Consider the following 23,509-nt stretch of genomic DNA (forward strand, 5'->3'; position numbering starts at 1 on the left):
CAATTCATTTTAATAGAAAATAGGCAAATGCACGGCTGTATATCATGAATCACAAAAATTCACATCTATCTCTGAGTCAGTCGGCATCATATTTACAGAGCTTGGCAGCTAAACCCAGTAGGCTTTATTTGATGCTGTGACAGATCTGTCTCTATTTACTAAGGAACTCAAAGCTCACATAAACTTAGTTCAGCCAGAGACACTTACATCAAAGGATTTATCGCAGCAAATAAAAGAATTTGGCAGAAAAGGGGCCTTGTGCTTGATGATGCTTTACAAATGAATCCAAGTAGCCTCAAATTCTAAGGGGAGCGCATTAAAACTCCCAAAGGGGTATAAAGAACAGAGCCCAGCACAAACATATAAAAGAGATATGTGATATACATAATGCACAACAAGGCAAGAGCTGCCATGACCATGTCTAGTAATAAGACACTAGAACAGGTGGAGGCTGGGGGATGGTTAAGGGAGAAATCAGCCATGTGATTTAGGTAGGAATAAACGGTTTAACCAGGAGCAGCAAAGACAGCGCAAACGATCAAAAGAATAGCGGCAAGTTTTTTCCTAAAGATGACTTATTGACTTCTTGACTCCCTTTGCTGAGGATTATTATAGTCAAATGATCAGCTGATGCCACAAACAACTTCAGCACTCCGCCTGAACTAGTTACTCCATTTGCGCTGATGGATAATGCACTTCCTGTTTTTTTCCCTTCCTTTTTAAAGTAACAACAAATCTATCTTAGACATTTGCAGGGAAAAAAAAGCACCAATTCACTTGGACACTTGGGTCAGTCTGTTGTTAAAACATTGTCTCTTTGGTATCAACTATGTGTAGATTTATTCCGTCTTTAAAAGGCAACATCTTAGTCATGTTACAACACTTTACTCTGAAATGTCTCGCCCCGTGTGTTTCTGTCACCTACAGTAAGAAGTGGCTTTCTAATGTTTACTCCAGCACATTCAAATCACACACAACCACACACATTGTAATTGGGGAACGTGGTAACATTTGTACTGCTCTCTGGATTTGCTATTTCTGTGTTTAAAGTGGAGCAAAATAATAATTGTTTTCATAATCTGATAAAAACCAAGTTTTGAAAGTAGGGTGCAAAAATGGCGGGTTTAACATAAATGTGCTGATGGGGATGGCAGGTGTGCAGCCGAGATGAAGGGGACACAGCCGGAGTAATAGAATTAATTCACAGAGGTTTGTGGATGAGAAGAATCCAGTGTTGCTTTATTTCTTTTCACTAGATGGCCTCTACAAGACCAGTTTTATTTAAGAAATGTAAATGCGACATCACACCAAGAAAAACAATGTCACATTCTCATAAAGCGCTCTTGGCATGAACAAACAGCAACATTGACAATAAATAAAATGTTGGCGAACAAAATAAAACTTTGTGAACAAAGAATACTCAGGATTGCATATCAAACAAGACAAAAATAGACAAAATGTACTTGGCACAAATTAAATAAATTTAAGTAATTTTCAGGTTGAGTGATCCTACTCTATGTCCATTGCTTTGTGAATCTGATTGTCCTTCACAGTTAGCATTGAATATGTGCGTGTACTGTACAAAATAGACACAGATGGCTGATGAAACTAAAATAGACTTATTCCAACAAATTGTCAGTACTCAACATCTTACTTTGTCAGTACCTTGACCTTCATAGTCACACTCACAGGTGGCCTTTTGCTGCATATGTTTGCACTAAACAAAACTGCAGGCACATGTGCAAGAAACCATTGTCACAATGCAAAGCCAATATATATGCACATAGTGGAGGACAAGCATTCAATAAGTTACCAGTGATTTCTGATTTGAGTTCAGTACAGGTGCTTGACATATGTTAAATTTAAATAAAGGAAATAAAGATATTAAAGACACTTTGGTATTTTGTAGGTCATAATGTGCTGAACTATGCATTCATGAGTACAATGCACATTTAACACATTTTCATTAAAAGACCCAGTCTTTTTCTTAATTAATTTGTGTGGACATGATTATAGTGATGCCAGGACACTCATCACACACAAATATTGTGTCAAAATGGTATACTCATATCATTAATCTTAAATCATTTTTAACCCGTGATTGCAGTCCACTGGGATCTGCCTTGTGATGATGACCAACTGAGAGGTACATAAATAACAAGGTGTTTTTAAAATAGGAAAAACAGAAATGCGGAGTAACAGAACACTTTTACAAAAAGCCACTTGACCTATTTTTTTTTTTTCTTTTTTAAACAGGATGACCCCTCTCTCTCAGAAAGTGAGTCTTGTCCTGTTATAGACTAAATCCTTCTGTCTTTGTTTGTGCTCTGTCTGTCTCTGTCTGTCTCAGCAGGGCATATGCAGTGCAACACTAACATCTCCAATCATGACTTCCCAAAGCAAAGGAAAAACAACGTAATGTATTCTACACCCATATAAAAATAAATCAATTGCAAACATGGAAAGATACATCTCATATATACAATAAACTCCTATATAAAATAGCTTTTATGTACATATAGACAACAGACAACAATACAATAATCGAACTGTACAATGTACACCTGAACAGTTAAGACAGGCGAGAGGTACTGAAGTGTATGGCTTGATTGGGAAAAATTCAAAATATTTACAGACATCAACTTTACATCCTTTACATGTTTTCAACTTCCCTGGAATGAAGAGGCCTAGGGAGAGCCCCATGCCTCACTTTCGTTTCCATTCCCTTAGGTAAGGCTACCTTTTTAAGAACTGGTCCGCATAACTGCACTCTCAGCTCTCTGTGGGTGACATATAATAGGAGCTGCAAGCATGAGTCTTAAAACCAGATATGAAGCTTTAAAAAGAGATTAGTTAGACGATTGAAACGCCACTTATTGAATTTGCCCAAGAAGATCCAGACTGTCTACTGTTCTTCCTGAAAGGATCAACCAGTTATGGACATCCCCTTCGCTTCCTCGTAGGTTAGATGCCAATAGACTCCAGTGTGTAAGCTCAGACAGCCCTGTTTTGGTGCTGACAGTAAGTCCATGGGTCCTTGAGGCATACCCAAGGAACATTTGTTGTCATCCATGGCTGGAGGGTCTTGTACGTTAAGTCATGGACTCTTATCCTTTCTCCAAAGGAGTCCTTCAGTAGTGTCCTCATGGAGGTTCAGCACAGAATGGAAACCCCTTCAACAGTGACCAGCTGACCAGCGGTGGGGTCATATGTCCCAGCCAGGTAGTAAAGGTCTGGGGAGGTACTGTTCGGCTTCTGATTGCGAGTCAGACACTCGTACTCCTCCCTGCTTACCACCTGGCATTTATGAGAGATTGTCTGGACATCATTCTCATCCTCATGACATGACTGGTACAGTGCATGCTGGATAGGAAAAAGACAGGGTTAGATGCATTTTTATATGTGTGGACCCACAAAAAATAATGTAATGTGAAAGCTCCATATGCTGCAAATGACTATAACCTCCATCATGGCTCACCTTGCCATCTCGATGCCTCTTGCCTAGCTTGGTCTCTTCAGGGTGGTAGAACCACTTGACTTTAACCACCATACTGGAGGTCCAGGATTCCCAGAAGTTCTCAATTCGACCTACATATGGGAGGTTAGGGCGGCCAGCTGAGAGAAACACAGCACAATCTCCCACTCTCACCGTGTCTCTGCCTCGCACGATGGCCTTATAGAAGAGCTTCCTGGCCTTGCCCTTCAGACCTCGCCGCTATAGAAAACCAAACAATTTCATCAATCTTCTTTGATAATGATTATTATTACTTCTCATGACCTCTTGTGACTTGTGATATTATGAAAGAAAAGGTCACGTTGATACTATATTGATGGTATACAATAGAAACGTGGATAGACTGTTCTCACCTGTGTAGGGTTTCCCGACCACCTCCATGTTTGTCTCCCTGCAAGGAATGCAGACATTTTGGGCCTTGGAATAAATGAGGTGTCATCTGGAAGCATCCTAGGTTTCTTCACAAAATCCTTAGATGGTTTAGAAGTGGATGTGGTGCATTCTTTCCTCTTCAGGGACTTACTGGGGGCTTGGTCAGGGGGGTTTCCTTTGGCATTGGAAACAGCCACGGCTTTGGCCACAAAGGAGTGCTGGTGTGGCCTTGAAGAGGTGGAGGGTTCAGAGGGTTGCAGGAGCCCTCGGTGGGAAGACAGACAACTCTGAAGCATCAATGTAGAACTGTCCTCATCCTCTGAGCTGTAGGAGGAATCATTATCAGAGGAACACAGACTGGAACTGGAGAGAGACCCTGAAGAGGAGGAACTTGAAGAACCCGAAGAGGAGGAGGAAACAGAGAGACGAGACAGGAAGCGGCCAGCCGTCCGTAGTCCTCCGGAAGCTGCAACCAGTGCAGCCCTCCTCCTCTCTTCCTCTTCATCATCCAGATCAGAGTAGGAGCTGTGACACTCTCTGTGGTAGCTGAAGCCCAAGTCACCGAATTCACCGAGACGCAGAGAATGGGAGGGCTTCCTTTGGGGTGTGGTTCCTTTTACGAGAAGTTCTACTCTGGAAGCACCGCCCTTTTTGTTATCTTTAACCAGTAGGACGGGGTGAGAGTAAGCCTCTGTCCTGGGCATACCACCCGCACTGGAAGATCCACCTCGCAACAGCAGGGCCTTGCTGTTCTTTGTCTTGGGGGAGGTCACTCCTTCATGATCTAACTTGACCAAGAACTCTTGTCCAGACTTCCTACCCTTTGGCATAACAAGCTCATCTTGCCTGCGCCTCTGACCGTACAGCCCACTTCTAGGAGCCAGAGATAAACCATGGCTTGGTCCTGTAGACTGAGAACAGAAGGAGGAGTAGCCATTTGCAATGCTGCTGAAGGAGTCCACCTCAAAGGAGCTGCTGCTGAAAAGGCCTTTGGCTGGGGTGGAGGCCAGTGACTGGGTCTGAGGTAAGGGGAACAGGTCATCCTCCTTTCCTCTCAAGGCCTTCCTGGGTGTCCCATTGAGCTGAAATAGGTTGTCGGACGTCCTCTTCCTGTTGTTAGCCATTGAAGGCCAACCAAGGAAGGGTGAAGTATTTTTATTGGCGTTCTCAGCCTGCTGCTGCTGCTGCTTCTGTTTTTTCCCAGAACCCTTTGGTCTCCCTAGAATGTAGAAAAGATGTCATGTTTTAGCAATGCACTACAAATGATGAAACATGGCTGTCTCATTTGTACAGACTGTACAATGACCAGTTTATTCGGTTACACCTGTTCAATCTAAAGGAGTCAAACACAATAGCTAAGTCTTGTTGTAAAACTCCTGATGCTCAAATAAGCACACTTGAAATAAACACCTAACAGAATATGAACAGAACCTAAACATTGTAAGCCTTCAAAGACAGGATCATTAGCAAGGCTATTACGTTGGAGAATTTTTGTATAAAATGACACATGAGACATTTGGAATATTTCAATTTGTTGTAATGTTGCAGGTTAAAAACCAACATTGTTTACACGCTTCACTCAATGTAAGCATATAGTTTAGGTAATTTTTTTGGAACAAGCTGATGAATAATATATGTGACAGTGTTTGTTTGGTTTTTCATAACAACTTTATAGTTTCTAGGTAATTTAAGGTGAAAATAAAAGTTTCAGGGGTTACTTCTTACCTGGCCTTCTTTTGTGAACGGTTAGAGTTTGGCTGTTGATTACAGTATTGATATTGTTGAGTCTGTCAGAAGGTCTGTCACTGATGGGAGCCTGCTCCAGACTACAATTTTTCTTGGCTGTTGTCCCACTGGGAACCAGAAGGGCAGGAGATGACTCCTCACCTAAAGGACAAAAAGTAGAACATCATTAGCATAACTTTACATTACTTACAGGTGGACAACACATTGCTGCATGAAAGGGAAAATTCCCCGTTACACAGAGAGGAGACACCAACAGTGTATCTGGTATCCTGGGGGCAGGAGGCGGATATTTGGCAGAGAAATCTTCCCCCGGTCTCCATCATCAAACTCTATCATCACTCCTCCTTGCTTCCCTTCATCAGATGAAACACCTGCAAGAGACAAAAATGCACTTCCTCAGCTGTGTAGGAAAACTAGCAAATGCTATTAAGTGACAGTATGTAAATACAATTAAATATATAATTGACGATACAGATGCTACACAAGGAAACAGAGATGGAAGAAACTGATGTCTCACCCCTGCGAACGTAGCCTGGGTATAAGCAGCGTGAGCGTTCGCTCCAGTAAGCACACACCCTGGTTCCTTCAGTGAGCACAGACTCCGACTCCGGACATATATCCAGAACCTGAAGGCCAGACCAAAACACAATTAAGATTCATTACAAGCTGCACACACACAGACACACAGTGTGAGAGCCATGGGGCATTGTGCATGGGCAGCCACTGTGCCACGTTTCCAAGCGGCACTTATCTCATGCCAATGTGCCAGTCAGGGCTGAAAAGAACGGAAGCCATGATGCAGTAAATCCTGACTTGCTGAGTAATACTAAAGAGGCCCTGAATAGAGGGCTTGTGATTGCAGGTTGCCAGATCCTCCCTCCAACAATGCAGGCAGCCCCAGCATCCGCCACTCACTGGGGGCTCTTTCAGGTTGCTTTCATTTACTGTTGCCATGGCGAGGGACCTTTTGACTGATGAGGTGTGGATGTGGGTGTGTGTGTGTGTGTTTGTGCATCGGGAAGGGAGACGGAGCGTAGTGAAAATTGGGGTATTGGTGTCAGACTCAAAAAAAAAAAGGCTTTTTGACTCAAACGGTGACATTTTCTAATTCTTGAGAAGGCTTTTTGGGAAAACTAACATTGATCAGTATGAGTGAGCTTACATGGATGAGGGAGGGAGGAGACAAGCAGCCAGATAGTAGACTGATGTATGTGTAGGGGACGAGATCGTCCACTGCAAAAAACAGGCACCTGATGAACACTGATCTTGTGCACAGTTGAATTCTATGGTAACTCTTGGCCAATAAGGATTAATATATCCTGGATCCATATCTAAAACTAAACGCCTAATATTGTCCACAAATACTTATAAAGCAAGTTCATTTTAAGAAAGATAATTGAATCCTGTGCACCAGTGATGTATTAATTTCAGTTATCTTCAGAGATGAAAAAATGTAGGGTTTAAAATGTTCTCACATTATTCACTGAATATTTTATTATGCTGAAAACTTTGAGGACATAGCGAATTATTCATCATGACTGTAAGTGAAAATCTATGCCAGTTAAGTTTTCAAATAGGTCACTTTTATACATGCTGCATATATACAACATAACTAACAGGAAATTAGTCTAAACATCGTGTCGAATTGTTATCATTTCCGTATCACAAGATTTTATACGTTACTAGAATATCATTCAAAACCTTAGATGAAATTTGGTGATCACAAAACCAGATGAAGCACAGTTATCGTGCCCGCTTGGCAGCTTCCCTTATCCCCTATTAGAATGACAGCAAAAGCCATTAATCCAAGGCGCAATCATGCCAGTTAAACTCTGCTCTACTTCTCCAGGGTCATCATCATTGGACACTCCATTGTGTTTTAACACAACGTCCTGTCCCCTGTTTGGCAGTTATGAGGACTTATTTCCACAGTTGGAGAAGATGTGGGTTTGACGGCTTTGCCAGCATCCTCTCACGAAAAAAAAAATGGGACAAAGGTCACCTGCTGCAGTAAACAATAAAGGCCCATTCTGTATGCAAAACACACCAGAGAGCACATGTTACCTAAATACGAATGAATACCAGCCAAGAATGTGCAGGTTTCTGCAATGTTTAATTATCTCTCATTATATGGATGACTTAGGTGAACTGTAATTGTATCTTAAAATGAGACTGAGTGAGAATTACAAATCCACACAATCTTGTGGTCCAACTTAAAAGAGACAAGATCTCAACTGCCCCAAGTGCAAATGAAAAAACTAAAGGGGTAAACAATTCTATTGGTCTGTCTAGATAGTTAGCTCTATCAACCCATAAAGGATGGAGTTTGTTCCTGTATGTGTTCTTCACTTTACTACACACTTTGCAGGTGTGCAGTTGGGGACCCAAGGAAGTGAAGTCCTTTGGATGTAAAATGTTAATTATCATTAAAAGAAAACTTGACCTCTCCAATACGGTGACCGCAAATACCACCTCTCCAATATGGCGGGCTGTTTACCTCAGACGTGCGCGCATATTTTGAGAACCCTTTGTCCGATCAACTTCACACTCGGTTGGTGGATTGCTGAGGATCCAAGGGAGTACATTGTCAAGTGTGAAGTCGATCTGATGAGCAGTTCTCAAGAACGCCGTAGGCAGCTACACCGCAGTTCTGGAAAATGCTATACTTGCAACACTTCTGGGGCAAGCAAGAGGCATTGCACCAGTGTCTTACAATAGCTGGATGCCCCTACAACTTTTGGATCACTTCGGGTCATAATTGGTTCTCTTTAAACGCTGTTGTGTCTTTGTCAACATGAGCCTTTAAACATCTCTGTTACTCTGGCAGCAGTAGGGATGTAAAGTCCACGTTTTCTCCCATTTAAACTCCGAAAATGTTAATGGATCCAGGTGTTAGTGGGATTATCCCACCCACACGCAGAGCTGTGTTTAACGGACATTCACAGACACTCACGCATAAACCCAAAGATCCTGCATCCCATATGTTCATATTCACTTAAGAGGTTTAAAAGGCCTCAGTGACCCTGAGAGACAGTCAAGGAAGGCTGACAGGAAGCAAAGGCAGAGCAATGAATGATGAATGTTTAAGAGAAATGTGTGGCCCAGAAGACCAAACAAGTGATGCTTTGTCTTATAACTATGAGAGTTTTAGCGCAGCGGGATGAACTTACAGCTTCCTGTAGCAGTTGCTCCAATGAATAGATTCTTGGGCGGTTCCCCCTTTCACCGTCGATAACGATGCTAAAGCTAGAGAAAAAGCACACCAGAGGGAGGGAAAGATGAGGCTATTTTCAGATGCTTGTATTATGTTTGCCTGGCTCCCATGTCACATATGTTACTCCCACTCTACTGTTGTTAAAGCATCTTTTTGCTGCCTGAGCCAGAGGAGCTGTATTGATATTCAAAGCTAGATATGGAAAATGTGGGGTTCATAGTGTAAGGAAGAAAGACATGGAGAGAGATAAAAAGAGGCAGAAATTTGGGTACTGGTGGAAACTTCTGGTGATCTCATGCGAAATTCCTATTTGGTGATCGTAAAGATGTCTACACTGATAAATCTTTTTGTGCGGGGTTGATTTTAGCACATGTGCAGAGTGAACACTGACAAAAAGGTGTAAACGTGTCACTGCAATACAAAGGACTGTAATCTGTAAGTCTGTTAATTGCATAATCCTGTACATTATTTTCAAATTTAATAACCTCCTTTAATAAAATAATCTGATTAAGATATTTACATGACACACGCAAAAATGTAGAATTGCAATCTGTAAGTGTATTCAAAAACACCACTGCATGTGTGCTTACATGTCTGGGAGCTCCAGCGTGTGGACCCTGGCAGCGTATAGAAGCTCATCCTCCTTGGAGATCAGCACCTTCAGTCCATCAGTTAACAGTTCTTTGGCCAGGTAGCAGTTAGGTACTGCAGGAAAAGCAAACATCACAAATACCATTTCAAAATCACTGAAACTATCTGCTGCTTGAAGCATGGTCGCAAGGCATCCAGCGTTAAGCCTTTACCTTCAGGGCTTTTGTTGTTGTATGAATGGCTGCTGTCTTCCTCTTCTTCTGAGAAGCTGCTGCCATCCATCTGAAAGCCCTCGTCAGCCGCAAAGCTCTCCAGCAGCCGACTCACCGCGCGTCCCTTTGGCTGTAGAATATAACAGAAGGGACAGGCAGAAGAGTAAATGGATGCGACGATGGATTTAAAAAAAATAAATAAACTTGGAGATAGAGTGTGTGATAGAAGAAAGAGGAAATTGTTTAGCATGCTACTCAAAGTAGCAATTTACCGCAGGGGACTTCACAGTTTCTGTACCATCTCCTATCAGTAGCCATTTTACTCTAACATTTTTTCACTCTGTCACAGCAGAAGGTGTGAGCCACCACCCCCCCTCCTTCCCACATCTCCTCTCCCATCTCCCCTAAGATTACTCAGCAGGAGGTTGGGCTATGTGCGATGTGCTAAGTACTTTTAATAGTTCTACAGTAACGGTCCTCCGGGTGAGAAATCTAGGACAGTAAGACATCACCAAAATTGTAAAAAAAAAAAAAAAAATGTACAAAGGCTGGCATTTTTGCGGAATTGGATACTGCTTGGCGGTTTGCATGTGCCTGGTTTCCTCAGTGAGGACTGAGTGCCTTTTGAATGACTGTGACTGGTACCTCCTGGTCCTTGCTCCTTCGTATCCTGCTGCCCTCCTCACTCTGTGCAGATGGGGCCCCAGCTGACCAGCAACTTCTCCTCTGTTAAAAATCAACATGAGTGTGGCTTACTTCCACAGCTGTTTGGTAATACGTTACATGCAGAGCACATACTGCATGTGGCTGCTTTCATGCTTGGAAAGCCACTGTTGAATTGTACAAAGAATTTACTTGATCTTTTTCTCATTACCATTTGTACTATAATTTCCTTATCCTAACAAATGTAAGCATTATCAGAGAATTCAATTTTTCTCATTCAATATATCAGAATTTCTATAAAAAATACTTTCTTCTAACCTTATTGATTGCCCCTCTCAATATGGTGTTTTTGCGGGTCGCCCTCTTTAGCCTCTCACTGGTGGTCGGGAAGGTGGCCAGTCCCATGCTTCTCCGGTAGCGGCTGCCTCTGGTCCCAAGGCTGCCCCACCGAGGCTCCTTGGACCTGGGTACACATGGCCTTCTCACCCCGTCTGGCCGGTGATCTTCATGGTGGTTTTTGACTGCAGTGGCCAGGCCCAGCCTACAGGGGGGCTTCTTCCTTACTTTGACCTCCCCCTCTGTTCCAGACAGACTCAGGGAGCCTGTGCAGTTCAATTACAGAAACAGATTTAGACCAAGCTAACAAGCCAGGAGGAGAAACACAAAACAGATGCTTCCCATGAAGTCGTGGGGAGGCTTTGTTGACTTGTGAATCAGTTTCAAAGGACAGTCTTACCATAAAGCTCCTGTCTCTGTTTTTTGTTCCTGGCTTTCTGATTGGCCTCCAGTTTTACAACAGATGAGGGACTCGGGCCTGTCACAGAGGAGCAAGAAGTGACATCTCTTTGTGGCTGGGTTCTGTAGTCTTGACCTTCGTCAGTATCATAACTGCCTTCCTCTTCTTCATCTTCTAATGGAGATAGAAAACAACGCACCGTACAGATGTGAATATTGGAAAGGTTTTAGAACTTGAGTTACTTATTGGATCCATCTTTTAAAGTCATTACCAACCAGTGCAGTTATTCAACTTACTCCACATCATTTCACAAGCACTTCATTCAATATTTAGTGTAAAGTTTAACTGTTCATTGAAATTATGTATGAAGTGCTTTCCCCCGGTGGTATTTCCTGGTGTCAACCCACATGCTACAGAGCTAGTGTGTGTGTGGGGGTGTAGGGCTGAGTTAGTGTGTGTGTGTGTGTGTGTGTGTGACTGCACTTTCTCAAGCACCTCTATGACCCAGTCTGCTGGTCTCCAGGGCTGTCAAAGCCTCTCACAGGCAAGTGTCCACAGCTGTGGCTGCACATCTAACCCAGACCAGTCAACAAGGCTGATCACTCAGGTGTCGAATGTCCGTGTACACACTTGTCCATTGTAAGACATTCATCATCACCTATTTACTGACCTCTGATTACTTTTAAGGTGATTTACAGATTAACAAATGGCACACTGGACTTAAGGTGGCTGTGAGAAACCAGTGTTTATGGAGCCATATTGAGTTGCTGTGGCCAGTTTCATTTCCTCTGACTATATGCGTCTCATTACCAGCTCTCAGTGCTTCACCTTGATCTGTGGAGTCGCTCTCGGCAGGGGAGCTCTCTCCCTCCTCCATTGCCTCATGCCTCTGGCCACGGAGAACCCTCGCTCTGGGCTGGCTCAGATGGGAGGATCCCTGCGTCAGAGTTATGGATCCCTTTTTACTTCCACGGCGCACCAGTCCCATCCAGCTCTCATGGGGGCCGCTGTCCACACTGGCTGCTGAGAAAATTTGCAAAACCACAGCTCAAATCGAGTTTTAGAATTGTTGGTGGAGCTTTAAGGATTCAACGATGTGAAATAGCGACGCGCTTATTGAAACAAAACAGCACTGAGCGCAGTGAATACTGTGATTGTCAGTGGCTACCTGTGTCACTTTGTCCTCCAGACTCTCGCCTGGACTCGGCTTTGCTTGTGCACTGGCTTCTGTGTCTGTGTTTGGGGTTGGAGTTGCAGGGCGAAACCTCCTTGTCCCTGGAGCCTGTCCCTGAGAGATTCTTTTTACCCTGGGCTTTCTGTTTCAGCTGAGTCACATCGCCGGCCAGCTTGGAGCTGAGCATGCTGTGAATGCTGCCTTTTCTGCAACCCTGTGCTTTTATCTGCTGCAACAGAAAGAGAGATGACAGAGCCAGAGAGAGCCAGTTACACTCCCGGTCACAGCAGCCGCGAAAGCAACAGAACGTCAGAGGAAAAGGGCCCTTGTTTGCTCACACACAGAGAAGAAAAAGGAATAGTAGAAGCCCCAATGAAAACGATATTAATATGGAGAGCAGGGGATTTGACTCCTGAGGGTAGCACCTAATTAGAAATGGTGTGCAACAAAGGAATATATCAAACGCAAAAAAACAAAGAGTGGCTGCTTTCATTTATAGCTGCATAGAGGACGAAAGGGACGAGGACAAGGGGACTCTGACCTGTGTGCTGCTGAGGCGCTCAAAGCCTCGGCTGGACAGCCTCTTCTTCCTTCTCTGGCTGTCTCCGCCCCCTCCCAGGTCCTCAGGCGACAGGGTAAGGCCCGCCCCCAACGACCTGCCAGTCAAAACAACGGAGAGGCATTCATTAGAGGAGAATGGCGGTGGTTTGAAAGAAAAAGAGGGGGTAGGACATCACAGGGGAAAACAGAGTTGAGTCACCTCTCTGTGGGATCTAATCACTCCATTCTCTGTCTGATGAACAGAATGACAAAAAAGGACACGGAGAGCCCAGAGTCTGAACCACACACTTGAAAAATTGGGATCTAACAAGGAACCTGGGATTGTTTGAGGGCAGTGTGGCATAAGAAGCCCTCGTGCTTTATCTGTGCCTATGTCTTTGCAGCTTGTGAAGCACTGCATTGCTTTGAAAGATACAGCAAATGGTTGGAAGGCATTGCATTTGTATGCAGCTCTATAGTTCTCAGCGAACATCATAGCTCTCCAGTTGCATTTTCATAACACTGTGGCACAGTATTTCCCCTACACTGAGCAGCATCACAGACCAGCCACTCCAAATGCCCTTGAATTTCCCACTGGAAGTCTGCCCATAGACCACACTGACGTGAGCCAGGCCATGCTCAAACAAAAGATTAACTTCCCCTCTCCTAGTGTGTGTACAGCCTTGGAAATCAGTTACATTTACAGAGTAAGCAGGGTTTAAATGTGAAGTAGATAAATTAAGTACATTTATTTCATGTTAGGTCCTTTAGTGCAAATTGTACCACATATAATTTTGTAACTGCACATGATCTGGAATCAAATGTGCATGTTTATGTAGTCAGCACAGGAACACAGCAGGTGAACACACAGTTTGTATGCAGGCCTTGATTGTGTATAAATCTCATAATCAGAGTGTGTCGGCGCGCATCTGCAACAGAACATGAAAAGAATGAAGGTGATTGTCGGGCAGTGGGACTGTCTGTCCACTGACTGACAGGAGAGTGACAGAGGTGGCAGTGAAGTGTGAGTTGTCCCTGTGAGGCAGATCCCGCCACGGCTTGCTTTCCGCCATTGACAAACATAATATGACAGAATCCCTCCCCTCTGTGGGGGGCTGGTGGAGCTGAGCGTACAGTGACTAATTAAACAGAATTGATTAGCAGGGTTTGCTGGCGAGCAGTAGTTCTCTCCTGCCTTCCCCCCAATCAAAGCAGGACCACAAAGGATTCCAGTACTCTACCCACAGGAATAACCGAGGCACACACAAAAACAAACAATGCCTGCATAAATGCACATAGGCACACAGCTGCATCCATAGCTAATTGCGCAGATGCATAAAATGCACTGGCAGAGAGGCTTGAACACACACACACACACTCCTCCTGGTTCAAACACAATAACGTGAGGAAAGAGATGCTAAAAGGCTGAGCTGTTACCCACTGACCCACTGCCCCCCATCATAGCACCAAAGCATCAGCATGTTGTAGTGGCATGAGTGGCAGGTGCAGTACATGCTTTTACATAACCCTGCCATGTAGCACAACATGGGGGTAATCAGTCCCCAGTCTGCCTGTTCCTTGTTCAGGAGCGTCGTGTCATTCTCTGCTGCATTGTACACACACATCTGCAGCAACAGAAGGGTGTACACCCCTGCTGCCTTCAAGAAAAGTAAAAGCACCTGAGCTGTGGCTAGCTGTGAAATTTGAACACAATAGAGAGATAGATTGTAGTTTACTGTACTGTGGCCTGCAGAACCCCTCCACCACCCCCACCCTCCCTGCACTGCACTTTGCTGCAGGGCCCTGGCCCGTTACCCTTTCATTTGGGTGTCATTGTCACCCAGCATCAGCATCCCCACTCAGATCAGTGCTGGCCTGGCGAAGGGGGCAGGGGTACATGGGTGGAATGAGAGTGGAGGTGACATCGCAGAGGGGCAGCTGGGAACACTGTGGACCGCTGCCCAGAAACCACAGTGAGAAAAGAAGGGAAGATGGAGAGAGAGAGAATGCTGCAAGGTGACATTTAGTGCTTTAAGCTTTTCCAAACCCTGTTGACAAGGCTAATTGAAGCCTGACAGCAAACCTTTATCACCCAAACCCTTTTGGTTCATTGGTCCCCCCACCACCACCAAGCACCAATGGTACCCATCTTTTGACAAAAGCTGACGCCGGCACTTTTTAAATTGTCATTAACACATTTTCAGATGAAGTAGAGTCCTTGTTTCTTAATATCCTCCAATCTCTTATCTCCGTCTTCCTCTTTATTTTTTATTCTGCTGCTCTATTCCTCTAATTATTATTTTTTTCCTTCATACACACACAGGCATTGTAAGAGAGCTCTAAATGTCAGTTTATCTCCGAGTGCCTGGACTGTCTGACCATCATGTTATCCTCTGGACCCCTGGTGACCCTGTGGGGCTGTGGTGTGTGACATTCCTGCTGCTGGGACAGATTACAGGAGAATTCACAGTACTCTAATTACATCCTCTGCCTGTCATCCCCCTCAGCCTACAGCCAACTCCCCCTGAACCCAGACCAGCTCAGCTCAACATGCACCTCGGTAGTGCCACTGAGGTTTAGGATTAGTTGCGTTGCAGCATAATGAGGCCAATGAGCATTTTTAAGGTATGTGTGGTCCATATATCAAGCACGCGTAAATATTCTGTGCTAGCAGACATACACTCAGCTGACACAGATTATGCTGCTCTGCAATTAACACCAGTGTCGATTAGATTGGAAATGGCTCAAGTGGACTTCCTAGAATGGTTCTGGTGTGTTCTTCCATTTCCCGTCCATGCCAATGAGAGGCAGTCCCTGTGTGCCAGTGATACCGAGGGGCTTATCAGGCAAGATTGGACTACAGCCAGCCAGCGGAGATGGGCTAAATGATACTCACTTGACTTTTCTCTGGCCCTCAGATGAGGACACTGGACCTGTTGTGAGGGTGGGTTTCCGCTTCCTCGGCCGCCCCGGCCCTCGGCGCGCTGGGCTGCGAGGTGTTTCCTCCTTCCTGCTTGCACACACAGATGTAAACACAAAAACAGACTGAGAAGAATTCTGTGATACTGGTGCTATGTATCTAAACTCAAACGAACGAAGCAGCGAGGAATATAGAAAAGAATCCTCTCAAACTAGAAGCAAAGGTGTTAAAGATTTATTGCTTTTGAAATCTCTGAATGCAAAAGGAGAAGAGAAGCTTAAGGGAAAAGAGGATAAGGTCACACTCACTGATGATCGTGCTTCCTCTGAAGTTTGGCCAGCTCCTTCTGCTTCTCTTTGTAGCGACGCTGTAGCTCAGCCAACTTCACACGCATTGCAAGCTCAGGCCCATCCATTGTTTCCATGGCACCTTTGGCCGGGCACACCTGTCATCCACAAAAAAAACAACATAAATACATAAAGCACATTCCTCACTACGTTATCTGTTTAAATATTTAATTGATTATACATTAAAACCATATTGCATCTTTGCGGTTCGAGGCACAATGTAGTTGCAGTCTTACTGGTTCATTGCGAGGCGTCCAGCTGCATTTCCTACGTAAATTCAGGATCCTGCGGGCTGGGAAGTGCCGCCCTGAACCTGCACTGCTGCCTTCCTGGGAGCCCATTTCCAGGGCACGGGCTGTGGCTAAGGTAGCAAGGCTCTGGAGGTCAAACATCAGCAACTCCTCTTCTATTATGGAACAAAAGGGAAGAAGAAAAAAAACAGTGATTTGGGTCACATTGCGTCCATGCATGCTTGATTTAGACACACTACAATTAAGTTTGTTTTTCTTAACATTTGTCAAAAGAAACCTGCGTCAAAGTGAGCAAGAAAGAGAGGTGGGGTTTGTGCATGGAAGCATTACATGTGCAAGTTTTGACACTGAACGCAGCAAAATCTTGCGATATAGCCAATAAATGGTGAAGAAGAAAGACATTGAGGGGAACTGAGTACATTAATCCGGTATGAGGAAGCAGCAGCATACCATTTCAGAGGTCATATCAAGTGGACTCAACAGATGCTGCTATGTCAGTGGCCATCTGGGCCAAGCGCTTCATATACAGTCCTGTATCTGCAATCGATGTACTGAGCTAAAGGCTGAATATCAGGGGTTGCAGCAGAGTCACAGAGACGGATAAACACGAAATTTTGTTTACAAAGTAACAATGTCTTACATCTTTACATACATAAATAAAAAATACTGATTCTTCTCACTTGTTTAAGTACTTGCTTTTCATAAAGACTATTGTTGTGACTCGACATGTGCCACTTCCCTGAGCTGTCAACAGTATCGCATCACAAAGACAACATCACTGACTCTAGAATCAGTTGATGATACCCTTTTTATAGAACCCTCTTTTGGGAGCGGTTAAATGCATTAGGATGCTGTGGTAAACACAAAACATCCTTTTGCATGAATAAAAAAAAACAAAAAAAACATTGCGCTTTGAAAAACAAGGAAGCTTTTAAAGGCACTTTAAAACAATGGGGTCTAATTAGCCAGGCAATGCTCCAGGGTGCAGAAAACATCGACTGCTTTTGTGATTACACACTAACTTTCAGTAACATGTTGTGTGTGGGAGAGAGGGAAGCCAATTGCTGTGTCTCTTTTTCCCTTTTTGTTAAAATTGTATTTGCAATCGAGTGTGTGTGTTTTTTGTTTTTTTTTAATGCGTGTTTGAGTGTGTGTGCATTTGTGCACACATGTGGATCAAACAGCGTGAGGATGGAGAGACGGAGAGACAGCTCCCTAAGGAAAGCTGGAAGGCAAAGCGAGGGAGTGAGAGAGGGAGGTGTACACCCCTCGCTAGTAGTTCAGCCCTGTCCTCCTGCTTCTTCTCGCTCTCCTGAGGCCTCTGCATCGTTAGAACAGCCTTTTAGAAAATAAAAGTGCCTTTAACACACCAAAGAAGAGGAACGGCAAGCAGGCATGCAGACGGCTTCTCTGGGGACATGTTAGAATCCACCAGAGGCTCTTGAGACCAGCACGAAGAGAGGAGTATCTGGGAGGGAACACAGAGCGACGGAGGCTAGGCCGGAGGGGGGGAGTGGGAGTTTGTCTCAGTGGACGCAGAGGAAAAGGAGGGTAAACTGAAGTGCATTGTGCTGATATGAGCGTGTTTCTATGTGCATGTTAATGTGGGTGAGTAATGGAAGACGCACTGTCCCTCACCCTGGCTTTTCCCACAGGTGCGCTTTTGCTGTTGCAGCTCCAGATCTGCCAGCTCACTCAGAAGCTCCATACCCTGGTGGGGGTTTGGCTGTGAAGGGGCAACTGATGGGGTGCTAAGAGGGAACAAGGGAAATGGAGGTACGTCTGTGCAGAAAGCAGCTGCAATCAGCAGCTCCAGACTCCAGTAGCAGGGCACAAGAGGTTTGTGGGGCACGGCAACAGTTGCCTGGCTTGGGCTGGGAGCTGAAGCTGAGGAAGGGGAAAGACACACAAAATCCACTGAGGCGTCATCGGGGGTCATCTCATTCTTGTGCTGTTGCTTGCTGTCCGCTGCTCCCTCAGGGGCCAGGGACTGTGGCTCAGGGGCTGCAGGGGAAGGAGGGTCGAGCTCGATGATGGCGGGCAGCTCTAGTTCCTGCTCTCCGGTCATGTTGACCTTTGGAGCACGCTCCACCTGGCTTTCCTCATGTATCGCCTCATCATCCTCTTCCTCTTCCAAGGTGATGACAGCTTCTGGCCTTTCAGGCTCCTCTGTTGAAAGGGGAACTGGACAGGAAGCAGCCTCGCACACTGGGCTCTCAGCAGGGGGACAAACCAGGACCTCTTCCTCAGCAGGTCCCTGTTCCTCAACCTCCTTCTTTCCAGGCACATAGTTGGCTGCTGTCACCGCTCCGACCTCCACTTCCTCCCTCCGTTCCAGCACCCTCTCGACCACTCTTTCCTCTGCTTCCTGCTCCACTTCCTCAGGTGGGAGTGGCTCTGGGAGGGGCCTGACCACAGCTTGGCAGTCTAGCTCCTCCCCCAGGCGGGAGAGAGACTGGGGAGCATGCTCAGCAGGCTCCACCTGGACTGCTTCCAGGTCGGCTGGCTCAGCCAGTCGAACATCCTGGGGGGAGGGCCCACTTCTGTAGCCCATGGCAATAGCAGGGTAGGTGTATCCAGGAGGCAAGTCTGTAGAGAGAAAGAAATATAGATAATAGAGCCATTAATTGTCAATATTGGCTAAACAATTTTGATTAAATACATCAGGAAGCACAATTTTTCTTAAAGCCGGTCTTGCATTTAAAAGGTGTTATGCAAATCTAAAACACATCAGGCCCGCTTTGAACTTAACTCCCATCAAGGTCAGATGGGGTGAAAACCAGGAAAAGGAAAAGCACTCTGCCTTAATCTCCCAGCAGTAGGAAGGATAGAGGACCACATGCAACCTTGTGTGAGTGTGTATTTGAAGTGGGTTAGGCTTTGGTTTATCAGAGCACCTGACACAATTCCTCTGGCGTGTGGCGGCCGTTAGCCAGACATTAATGATGATGAAGAGAGTGCGGAGCCTGTGGGGGTGGAGGAGATGCGAGGCCTGCTATTGAGGTGTTTCTCAGTCATTACCGAGGTAACGCTACTGGAAAGCCCCGGCTCCGCCGGCAGCCATTTTCTGCATCTTTGTGCTGTTCAGTCAATCAGGGGCTTGCCAACCCACCCACACATATTACCATAACACCAGTTGAAAAAAGGACCATTAACAACAGTGGCTATTCCAATTACCTTAGGATATAATGTATAAGATGCTGCTATATCCCAGAGGTCACTGTCCTGTGTCAAAGTAATTTGGCCTAACACTTCTCATTAGCTGCATCTAAAACTGATCACAAACAGCATCTTCTTTCAGTGTATTGAGGAGCATGTGTGTATTTTCGTTTGCATATAGATACTTTTGCTTATGCTTACCAGGCTCTAGAGACTCTGGGTAATCCCTTGGGGGCTGTCCCTCTCCTCTCTTGTCCTGGGTATCTGCTCCCTTAGGCATCTGAGGTGGGGCAGGGCTGATGGCAGGCGAGTGAGGGGCTGCTGCGGCCGGGCTGGGAGCAGGGCAGGGCGTAGAGGGAGTGCTTTTGGGATGCGGTCGTAGTGAGGGGGACTGGCAACAAGGGGACAGGTGAGCCGCACAGGCCCCATTGGGAGAGTTGTTCCTCTGAGGTGGGTTGTAAGAGTAGGGCTTGGCAGGTTTAGACGTTCTGGGTTCCGAAATGAGCTCCTCTAGTTCAACCGAGGGCTCATCGGGCCTCTTCTGCATCTGCGGCATTAAAATTGTGTTATTTTCATTTCCACATTTACTGACGGGCCCAACAAATCTTAAAGATCTCAAGCAAGTGGATTTCTATATTAGCAATGTAATAATCAATTCTAGCATTCAGTGACTCACTTCATTCCTCCAAGAAAATCAGCATATCCCAGAAAAAATATTAGGGGAGGTAAAAATAGACTAGTCATGTGAGAATTTAAGCTGCCTCACGACTCACTTACTCTGCTTGAGTCTTGTTCTCTTGTGCATAGATAGATAGATAGATAGATATAAATGAAATTATCTTCACACTAAAATCTTAATGTTTCTTGCAAATTTCATAATCACCTGTGAATTGTGACTGGTGTGATGTTGCATGTCCATGCCATGTGCAGCTCTGTGCTGCTGCTGCTGGATTTGAGACTGTGGCTGTGGTTGCTGTGACTGGTGGCTCTGGTGCTGATGTTGATGCTGATGCTGGAGCTGTTGGTGCTGCTGGAGAGCATACAGCTCCTGTTGCCGTAGAAACTGGGATCGGGAGTACACAGCAGGATGCTGCATGTGGGAGGGTGGACCCCGGGCGCCATACACAGGGGGCCACAGCCCTGGCTGCTCCATCACATCTAATGAGAAAAAGCAGGAGGAATGTGACAGAGGTGGCTACCTTAGAAACATACAGGCATGCATGCACATACACACCTCAGCAACCTTTGCCTTTGGAGTCATACACATGAACACTGTGCACAACACAATAGAATACAACATTGTGTTATGCATATCTCTCATTATCTACCTCCTACACACCCGTTTCAAAACAGTGAAACCATTATGGATAATTTAAAAATCATTATCTTCAAATTTTATAGCAAAGACATATCTCTTTTAAAAAAAAAGATTTTTGACTTCACAGAACAACATCTCTCTAGGCAGCAGCGATCCCACACCCTCCCCCGCTCTCAACCAAAAGCTGTGTCTTTAAAACTGCCTTGAGAATTTGCAGGAATGCTGGAAAAAAAATTCATGACAATGATGAAATGCGAACAGATGATGGTGGTTGTACGTTGATTAGAGGTCAAAGCACTGAGCTGAAAATGCATGTTTGTCTCGCTGGAGCATTCAGCGCGGACTTTTTTACTAAAAAGCCCCACCTGCCCAGCCAAGCCACAGAGAAGGGTCTGCAAAAAGGCCCAGCACAAGGCTTAGTTCCCACGTCTATGGGTGGACAACCTTTCTCATTATGTGGTCTTGTGGACCAGTGCGACTTCATGTGGGTGATGTGCTATGACAGAGGTCCCAATTGGGACATAGTGGGCCTCCACTATAGGCTTTTTTTCTGTTCTCTCCCCTCTGACTTGCCCCTCCTTCCCCCTTTTCCTAGACACACCAAATATCCTGGTTCAGTGATATAAACTTGGATACACAAATGATTCCTGTGAGAAAGATTTTCTGGATGCACTTCCTCTCTCAACTGAAACTCCTGCAGAGCCCAGAAGGAAACAAACCGTCGAAGATGGTGAGCTAATTAAATGTCACAGCCTGTTCACTGAATATGTGACTGCAATGGGTTTTGAGAAGTGATCTTCCCCTAACTCTCACACTTCCTCTTCCTCTTGTGTGTATGTGGATGTGTGTGTCTGAAAGAGCCCATTAAAGGAAAGTTCATCAGCAGTCTTTACAGGCTCACTTTGAATACCAACAGTTCTTTTAATGTTAGCCCCAGATTATAGGAACGCTGAAATAACTGTTAATGACTAGTCAGTAGGAGGTGAAGCTGTGGAATATAGGCTGTATTTAATGAACCCCTAATGGGGATTTACATTTGTGTGTCAAATTATGAGGGAAAATGGAAAATGTGTACGTGTGAGGCGGTACAATGCATAGTTTTTGTGCACTAGACTCATTTGTTCAAAGTGCTTTATAAATACACTTAGCTATACAGAGCGGAAAGCAAGGTCATGGCATACCCAGGTGATGGGTTGCAGGATGGGTGGGAGGCTCAGTGGGCAGGACCACCAGCTGGGCTGAGGGGTCCTGAGGCAGAGGCAGGACTGGCTGCAGGGGGCCTGGCATGGCTGCAGAGAAACCAGGGGGAAGGTTCTGGTGCAGGGCTGTATGACCTATACCTGCTTTATAGAAAGGATGTCAGTTTAGATTCATATACCCATCACTTTCTATGTGAAAGACTGCTATCATAATCACTACATCATGAATTCAAAGCTAAACCTTACTGGGAAACGGTGAAAACGTGCTTAAGTTGAAATTATGTGTTCTTTTCAAAAAAATGTAAAATCCTGGCTGCTGAATTCTGCAGCCAGGAACTCAATATTTGCAGCTCAGCAAGATTATACAAAAGCACAAATTACCTCTTAGCTGGCAGAGCATAAAACATTTTTTTTAGTTCATAAGAGGGAAAAGCAGGACTATACCCTCTTTACACGATCTGTAAAACTACACAAGTAATTGTTACTGAAATCAATGAAGTTGAATGTGTAAGTAAGTTCAGCATCTTTAATTCCAAAACTATTAATATTCTCTCACCATAAGAGTGTCCTGTCATCCACAGGGATGGACTTCCAGTTCTTGGCATCCAATGATGGTGAGCAGAATGTGCAGCAGGATCTCCTAATTGGCCAGACTGGAGGGAAGTCCCGCCTGGGACCATGAGATGTGAGGTGAGGTCCCCGTGGCAGCTGTTGGAGGGGTGGATTCTTGCAAACTCCACCCTTTCCTTATTATCCCTGGCATCAGGATGAGACAAAAATAAGTTAATACAAATATTGACCAGTATACTGAAGGTTTGTATTACGAACAGATTTTAATTGAGTATTAAGCATGCGTACCTGATATAGGCATCTCTCTCTCTGTCCAAGCAAGTCAGACTTATCTGTTCCCCACTCATCCTCTTCCTCTCCTCTTCGGCGGAGTGATCTGAAGGATACATGGAGCGGGGCGGTCCTGTGAAACAAACATCAGCATAGCCATTAGCTTTCACTGTTGTGTCTCCTGGTGAAAACATTTTCCCCAAGTCTCTCACTTTTTCCAAAAACTCTACCACGACTCTCAAGAGACCTGAAGCACTGCCATTGACCCATTACACATATTTTGTACAATATTTTTATTGCTATTTTAACCATACTCATGTACTTTACTATTTTCTAGCCCATTTCCTCCATTACATCTGTATTTCTTCCCAAAAAGTCAAACCAGTCTTCTGTTGACAAAGCAAAGCTGCATCTATCATTACCATCCACTGTTTTTAAAATGACTTCATTAAGGACTACCGATCCAAACAAGGGCGCATACACTATGTGAAACTGATTATGTGCTGTTGCTCCATTTAAAATAGTAACGCAACAGTCTTTTTGATAGGCTGCTAAATTTGCAGAGTTCCTTTGTTTGGTTTTGACCAAACAAAGGAACAATACAGGTTTGGAGCCTAGTATTATTAATGTAATGTAAATTGCCCCTCCTATTTGCTATTCCTAATATTTACTCAGACTTTATTACTTGGAATTCCTGTGGCAGTGTCTGTGAA

At 44.8% G+C, this 23,509-nt stretch overlaps 1 protein-coding gene across 1 annotated transcript in view; it reads right to left on the minus strand.

Annotated features, from left to right (window-relative positions):
- Positions 1-1,251: 1,251 nt before the first annotated feature.
- Positions 1,252-23,509, minus strand: part of LOC139217263 (BAH and coiled-coil domain-containing protein 1) — a 58,579-nt gene continuing 36,321 nt past the window's right edge. The window contains exons 5-28 of the mRNA XM_070848583.1: positions 22,815-22,929; positions 22,513-22,712; positions 21,939-22,100; positions 20,323-20,597; positions 19,641-19,986; positions 17,919-18,869; positions 16,266-16,435; positions 15,991-16,127; positions 15,659-15,772; positions 12,764-12,878; positions 12,217-12,451; positions 11,859-12,071; positions 11,049-11,222; positions 10,631-10,914; positions 10,295-10,375; positions 9,650-9,779; positions 9,437-9,551; positions 8,803-8,878; positions 6,150-6,258; positions 5,887-6,003; positions 5,612-5,773; positions 3,868-5,105; positions 3,479-3,715; positions 1,252-3,363 (exon numbers count right to left, since the gene is read on the minus strand). Of these exons, the coding sequence (XP_070704684.1) occupies positions 3,154-3,363; positions 3,479-3,715; positions 3,868-5,105; positions 5,612-5,773; positions 5,887-6,003; positions 6,150-6,258; positions 8,803-8,878; positions 9,437-9,551; positions 9,650-9,779; positions 10,295-10,375; positions 10,631-10,914; positions 11,049-11,222; positions 11,859-12,071; positions 12,217-12,451; positions 12,764-12,878; positions 15,659-15,772; positions 15,991-16,127; positions 16,266-16,435; positions 17,919-18,869; positions 19,641-19,986; positions 20,323-20,597; positions 21,939-22,100; positions 22,513-22,712; positions 22,815-22,929 (5,966 nt within the window). The 3' untranslated portion in view covers positions 1,252-3,153. The remainder of the gene's footprint in view (positions 3,364-3,478; positions 3,716-3,867; positions 5,106-5,611; positions 5,774-5,886; positions 6,004-6,149; positions 6,259-8,802; positions 8,879-9,436; positions 9,552-9,649; positions 9,780-10,294; positions 10,376-10,630; positions 10,915-11,048; positions 11,223-11,858; positions 12,072-12,216; positions 12,452-12,763; positions 12,879-15,658; positions 15,773-15,990; positions 16,128-16,265; positions 16,436-17,918; positions 18,870-19,640; positions 19,987-20,322; positions 20,598-21,938; positions 22,101-22,512; positions 22,713-22,814; positions 22,930-23,509) is intronic.

Source organism: Pempheris klunzingeri, chromosome 17 (assembly GCF_042242105.1).
Source record: "Pempheris klunzingeri isolate RE-2024b chromosome 17, fPemKlu1.hap1, whole genome shotgun sequence".
Lineage (NCBI taxonomy): Eukaryota > Metazoa > Chordata > Actinopteri > Acropomatiformes > Pempheridae > Pempheris > Pempheris klunzingeri.